Source organism: Echinops telfairi, unplaced genomic scaffold, assembly GCF_000313985.2.
Source record: "Echinops telfairi isolate 266 unplaced genomic scaffold, ASM31398v2 ScPeMD7_2010;HRSCAF=2546, whole genome shotgun sequence".
NCBI classification, from domain to species: domain Eukaryota; kingdom Metazoa; phylum Chordata; class Mammalia; order Afrosoricida; family Tenrecidae; genus Echinops; species Echinops telfairi.
This window is the reverse complement of record NW_022105908.1, coordinates 24668601-24675749: the sequence shown is the minus strand read 5'-3', so window position 1 is coordinate 24675749 and position 7149 is coordinate 24668601. Positions and strand designations below refer to the sequence as shown.

General features: G+C 44.0%; 1 protein-coding gene across 1 annotated transcript in view; it reads right to left on the bottom strand.

Moving 5' to 3' along the window:
• TRPV1 (transient receptor potential cation channel subfamily V member 1) overlaps window positions 1-7149 on the bottom strand; it is a 35833-nt gene that overhangs the window by 5308 nt on the left and 23376 nt on the right. The window contains exons 13-14 of the mRNA XM_045293339.1: window positions 3793-3920; window positions 3129-3244 (exon numbers count right to left, since the gene is read on the bottom strand). Coding sequence (XP_045149274.1) covers window positions 3129-3244; window positions 3793-3920 — 244 coding nt within the window. The remainder of the gene's footprint in view (window positions 1-3128; window positions 3245-3792; window positions 3921-7149) is intronic.

Here is a 7149-nt window from a genome sequence, read left to right as displayed (position 1 = left end):
GAGTATGTAAGATGAAGGCTCACCACCCTTGCCTCTGAGGAGCAAACTGACAGTACTTCTCCCAAGACAGATGTGTTTGTCCTTTGGGCAGTCCATGGTTCTCTCAGTATTCTTCACCAGCACCACAATCCAAAGGCATCTATACTGCGTCTGTCTTCCCTATGCAATGTCCAACTTCCGTGGGCACATGCGGCAATGGAGAATACCATAGCTGGGGCCATGTGCACCTTAGTCCTCAAAGTAACATCTCGCCGTCTCTAAGGAAGTATTGTGAAGCAGATTTACCCAATGCAATGTGTCTTTTTAGCTCTTGACTGCTGCTTCCATGAGCAGGGATTGTGGATCCTAGCAAGACAGAATCCTTCACAACTTCAATCTTTTCTCTATGGGTTGTGAGGATTTTGAGTTGTAGTTTTACATTGAGTTGTAAAATTCAGTAATCCACACTGAAGGCTGAAATCCTGGTCTTCATCAGCAAGTGCTTCAAGTCCTCCTCACTGTCAGCAAGCGAGGTTGTGTCATCTGGATATCGCAGGCTGTTAAATAAGCCTTCCTCCAATCCTGATGCCTTATTCTTCTTCACACAATCCAAGTTCTCTGATGACTTGCTCACACACACTGCTAGTGGAACCCTAAAAGAGTACCATCACTGTGGGGAGCCGTACAGAGCTGCCTCAGACCACTGGGAATTGAAATACCATAAGACCCAGCAACAGTGCGACATGGAACATAGCCTCAAAAATAAAGACTGTTACATGAACAGATAGATGCACACCCATGTTTATCGCAGTACTATTCACAATAGCAAGAAGACAGACGCACTCTATGTGTCCCATGGTGGCATTATGGATAAATTTTTGGACAGACGCACGATATATATCATTAAAGAATAATGATGACGCTGGGAAGCACTTCATGACATGGATGGATTGGGAGGACATTGTGCTGAGTGAAGTCAGCTAATCACAAAAGGCCAAATACTGTATGAGACCATTATTTGTCTAAAATCAAGAAAATATCTTCCTGGCAAGAGAAAAAGATTTTGATGGTCATCAGGGGCAAGAGGGGGAGAGAGAAAGGGGAAGCAATAAGCTAGAACAGTGGTTCTCAACCTTCCTCATGCCATGACCCTTTAATACAGTTCCTCATGTTGAGGTGACCCCCCAACCATAAAATGATTTCCGTGGCTACTTCATAACTGTAATTTTGCTACTGTTGTGAATTGATTGGGTGACCTCTGTGAAAGGGTCGTTCAACCCCCAAAGGGGTCATGACCACAGGCTGAGAACGGCTGAGCTAGAGGGTAGACAGGCATTAACTTGGGTGGAAGGGAAGATAACACACTGCAAGAGGAAGAGAGGGAGAAAAGTAGGTGCAGTGGGGGTAACAGGGCAAGCCATTGCAGGGTTGGTAAGTTGTTCAAGTTATTGAAGGTAAAAAATGATTATCTGACATGTAAACTCCCTCCTAATTCACAATGAAAAGTTCTGTAAAAAGAAAGAAGTCAGTAGAAAAATAACTCCTAAGTGGGCCCGATATTATGTTGAACAGACAAAGAATCCAGAGCCGCTATTACCTATGTGAGGACATCCTCAAACAAGAGCTGAAGGAAAACTGAGCTAGAGTAAAAAAAATCAGAGAAACAGTTGCCTGCAATTGGGAGAATGGGATTATAAAAAAACATAGTGGAAATGTTTTCTGTCTTGATTGAGGCGGTGGTTGCATGAGTATTACATTTATTAAAACTCATCAACCTGTGTATTTAAGATGTATGCTTTATGGTATATAAATTATACCTCAATAAAGTTGTTTTTCAGTACACAAAACAAAAACATGAGCTTTCATGAAATCATATCATACGTGAAAGATGAACTGGTAACATGATTAATTTTTGTTCATTATAAGCATTAATGAAGGGTTATTGTAAATAAAAAAATCTGTTAAGTATGAACTTCATGTTCAAGATAAAATTTAAGGTCTTCAAGTAGACCTTTAATTTACTGTTTATTCCTAAATATTTACTGTGTATTATTAAATGACTTTCCTCTTAGTTGTAATGATGCTCAGAGTTGGTTGTTTTTGTTTTTGTTTTTCTGCTCAGGTGTAATCCTTGCTCTCCCCAGTCTTCCTCCCTCTATTGGCTGCTCGGATGTGGCCAGGGAGTGTTTACATGTACCTTTGTGTCCATATAGCCTGACCGTATAGCCTGACCGAGGTAGGAGGACAGGCATGAGGAATAAGGGACAAGGAGGAGGAAGCAGCACAGCCCACAACCAGGTTGTGAGCCCCAGGTGACTGAATGTAGGGCAAACTACTTCCCCCAGAGCATTGAGAACAGGTGTTTGGATCAGGGTGCTGGCCAGAGATGGTTTGCGCAGGCACACAGAACTGTCAGCTGTGTGGGCACGTGTAAGAGAACACGAGAATGCCCATGACAGAGTGTGTGCATATAGTTGATATTTGGGGTTTCCTATTGATTGAATTGCATTCTCAAAGAGTTATGCCAAAGTCTTATCTCCCCGTACTTGTAAATAAGACCCTGCTTAGAAATGCCAGGTAACACCTGGCTGCTCAGTGGTTATGAGTTGGGCTATGATCTTCAAGGTCAGCAGTTCAAAACTACCAGTCGCTCTGCAGGAGAAAGATGCGGCTTTCTACTCCTGTAAAGAGTTACAGTCTCGGAAACTCACACCGGCAGTTCTGCTCTGTCCTATATGGTCACAAAGAGTTGAGATCAACTTGCTGGCAGTGAGGTTAAGAGGTGTGAGGATTCCTCCCCGAGTCAATGAGGGCTGAGGAACACCCAAAGCTACAGAAATTGAGAGACAAGGACCATTCCCCAGAGTCCAGAAAGAGCACTTGCTGCCAATCTGAATTTGAATTCCTACCTTCCAAAACTGTGAGAAAATAAATCTCTGTTCTTTAAAGCCACCTACTTATGGTACTTTTCCCTACACAGCATTAGACAACTAAGACAGAATTGTTATAGTACCCAAGTTCTAAGAGGGTCAGGAAGGCCTGCAAGGATTGGGGGAGTGGGGCATCAAGGTTTCACCTGGCCGATATCAGGACACCAGCCCAGTAGGCCCACGTGGCCAGGGCACAGTGTCCCTCTTCTCACCCCTCACCTCTGTGAGGCCGCAGGGAGAAGCTCAGGGTGCGCTTGATGCCTTTACAGTTGCCGGGGTCTTCATTGATAATGCCCACATTGGTGTTCCATGTGGTCCAGTTCACTTCATCCACCCTGCAAGACAGAGGGGAGCCGGGCAGAGCTGAAAGCCCAGAAGCTGTCCCTGGCCTGGCTTCCCAGATCAAGAACTTGATCCCATAGGTCCATCCCAAGAAGCCCATAGATGGACATGGAGACAGAGCCTATAGGGGCAGGACAACAATGAACCTGCTTTTTGGACACCATCCCTGGCCACATGATGTGACCCAGGAACTATAACTATTTCTGCCTGGAAAGCAAGATTCCAGACTCTGATCTTGATCGCTGGGTGACTTCTGGATACTTCGAATTTCCCATTGATTATCCCTGGGTCCTACCAGCTGAGATCGAAAGTGGGTTCCCTACCAGCAACTGCGTTCTGCAGTAGTTCCTGTGCCCACCGCTGGCCTTGGGAGGTTCCCTTAAGCTCACAACTAAATCCGATAATGGCTCCTTCACCCATCGTTAACCCCAGGTGCATCCCCATAATCACAGCTAGACCCTGGATCAGGCTTTGGATGGGACCCCCATACCCAAAGCTGAGACACAGAGCTCCCCTTGTGCCCTCTCTATTTGGACGTTACCTGAAACACCACCTGTAGTCATCCTTGCCATCAGGTGTGTACCCCACCTGCAGGAGCTTGCCCGAGCGGAAGGCTTTCCTCATACATTTCAGGAAGCTCTTCTCTGTGTCCAGGATGGTGATGGCTCTCTGGAGGAAGAGAGAGAGATACACACACACAAAGAGCAAAGGGGCATCGGGCTTATGCAGGAGGTCCTCAGCCTGCCAGTGCCCACTAACAAGATCACCTTCTCCAAGGTCTCTCCCAGCCCAGGCACCTCTGAGCCAGGTCCCAGGGTCTTCTACTCCAAGTGTGATCGTAAAGCCTACCTGGTGTGCAGCCCAAGGAAGGAGCTCAGTCAGGTCCACCTCTGACCTTCCTAGACACTGACAGTGCCTACTCAGGCTGGGCAGGGCAGCCCCATGAGCAATGCGGTATTAACCCAACCCCGGGTCCTTCCCTTGGCATTCATGAAGGAGCATCATATTGTAGTGGTTAACAGCAGGACCTCAATAGGGAGAGTGCCTGGTTTTGATCCCAGCCTTGCTACTTACCAGCTGTGTGGCCTAGGGCACAGATAAATAAATTCTCTGTGCCTCAACTGTTTCATCAAAAAATGTCAAGAAGGCACAATGGATGGATGGATTGTGATAAGAGCCCCCCCAAAAATGATATTTTTTAATGTCAAGAAGGAAGAGTCATAACATGAGTAGCCATATACACCCCCATGCTCATCATAGCACTGTTCACAACAGCAAGAAGATAGAAACAACCTACATTCCCATCAGTAGAAGAATGAATAAAGAAACTTTGGTATGTAAACACAATAGAATGCTATGCATTCCTAAAAAAAACAATGAGGAAACCATGAAGTATCTCATGGTACTTGGGTGGACCTGGAGAACAATATGCTAAGTGAAATTAGCCTATCACCAAAGGATAAATATTATATGAGGCTACTATTGTTGTTAGGTGCCATCGAGTCAGCTCCGACCCATAGTAACTTTATGCACAATAGAATGAAACACTACATGGTCCTGTGCCATCCTCAAAATTGTTGCTATGTTTGAGCCCATGTGCCAATCCATCTAGTCAAGGGCCTTCTCCTTCTTCACCACCCCTCCACTTTACCAAACATGATGTCCTATCCCAGGGACTGGTCTCTCCTGACAGCATGTCCAAAGTATGTAAGATAAAGTCCTGTGATCCTTGCCTCTAAGGAGCACTCTGGCCTTTCTTCTTCCAATGCAGACTGGTTTGTCCTTTTAGCAGTCCACGGTACTTTGAATATTCTTCTCCAGCACCACAATTCAAATGCATTGATTTTTATTCAGTGTCCAACTTTCACATGCATACGATGCAAGGCAGAATACCATGACTTGGATCAGGTACATCTTAGTCCTCAAAGTAACATCCTTGCTCTTCAATACTCTACAGAGGCCTTGTGCAGTAGATTTACCTAGCAAAATGTCTTTGGATCTCTTGACTGCTGTTTCCATGAGCATTGATTGTGGAGTCAAGCAAGAAAAAATCCTTAACAACTTCAGCCTTTTCTCCACTTATCATGATGCTACTTATTGGTCCAGCTGTGAGGATTTTGGTCTTCCTTACATTGAATTGTAATCCAAACTGAAGGCTAGAATCCTTGATTTTTGTCAGCGAGTGCTTCAACTCCTCATTTTCAGCACACCAGGTTGTGTCATCTGCACACCACAGGTTGTTAATAAGCCTTCTTCCAGTCCTGATACAATACTTTTCTTCATATAATCCAGATTCTCTAATGATTTGTTCAGCATATAGATTGAACAGATATGGTGGTAGGATCCAACCCTGGCACACACCTTTCTTGACTTTAAATCATGCTGTGTCCCCTTGTTCTCTTGTCACACCGACTCTTGATCCATGTACAAGCTCCACATGAACACAATGAAATGTACTTTAATTCCTACTCTACTCAAGGTTATCCACAGTTTATTATGGTCCACACCATCGAATACCTTTTCATAGTCAATGAAACACAAGTAAGCATCTTTCTGGTGTTCTCTGTTTTGAGCCAACATCCATCTGATATCATCGATGATATCCCTTGTTCTACATCATCCTCTTCTGAATCTGGCTTGAATTTCTGGCAGTTCCCTATCAATGTACTGCTGCAACTATTGTCAGATGATATTATGCAAAAATTTCTTTGTGTGTGATATCAATATTGTTCTATAGTTTGAGCATTCTATTGGGCCACCTTTCTTTAGAATGGACAAATATGGGTCTCTTCCAGTCAGTTGGCCAGGTAGCTGTCTTCCAAATTTCCTGATTGAAGTGGTTAGTTTATTGTGCCAACCTGGCCGATAAACACATGTGAGATTAATTGAAGGGCGGAGAGATAAATGGCTCAGTGAGCCTCGCCTTTTTTTTGTCTCTTGCTCTTTGATCATTGGACCAGTGTGTGGCTGCCTTGCTTGTTCTTTGCCTCAATTTGCAAGCTAAACTACCTGTGGGACACCTAACCCATGGACTGTTTCGCTGTAAATTGAGGCTCCTTCAAGACCTGCTTCACCACACCATTGGAATTTACATCTCTTGAGCTGGGAACTGTGGAACCCTGTCATCTGGCTGACTGTTGGTGACCTGCCTTGCTGTTTGCTTCCTGTGCCCGGATAGCCTGAATTGCTCTATAGAGAACTACCCAGTGGCCCTCAAGACTTGAAGGACTGCCGGTGTCTCACAACTGTCTCACAGGAGTGAGTTGCACTGAGCCATTTGTACTGCTTTATAATTTAATTAACTGTTTATTTCTTATGTTATATATATCTATCTATCTGTATAAATATACATAAAATTATTAGCATTCTGGTTTTGTTTCTCTAGAGAACCCTGTCTAACACACTGATCAAGCATGCAAGCAAGATGCATTGTGAGCTGTTGTGATTGGAATACAAAAGTTGGAAACAAAGAGGAGGGAAAAGTAGTTGGAAAATATGAACATGGTGATAGAAATTCAGATGGAGATCACATGATAGAATTTTGCAAAACCAATGAAAATATATAGAAAATACATTTTTTCAATCACACAAAATGTTACTGTGTGCATGGACTTCCTCAGATGAAATGCACCAAAATCAAGTTGACTACATCTGTGGGAAGACATGATGGCGAAGCTCATGATCAGCAGCTAAAACCAGACAGGGGCCAACTGTGGAACAGATCATGAATTACGCATATGTAAGTTCAGGATAAAGCTGAAGAAAATTCAAATGAATCCACAGGAGCCCAAATATGATCATGAATCTATCCCACCTGAATTTTGAGAACATATCAAGAGCAGATTTGACATATTGAACACTAATGACAGAAGACCTGATGATGGGAGGACTCAAGAAC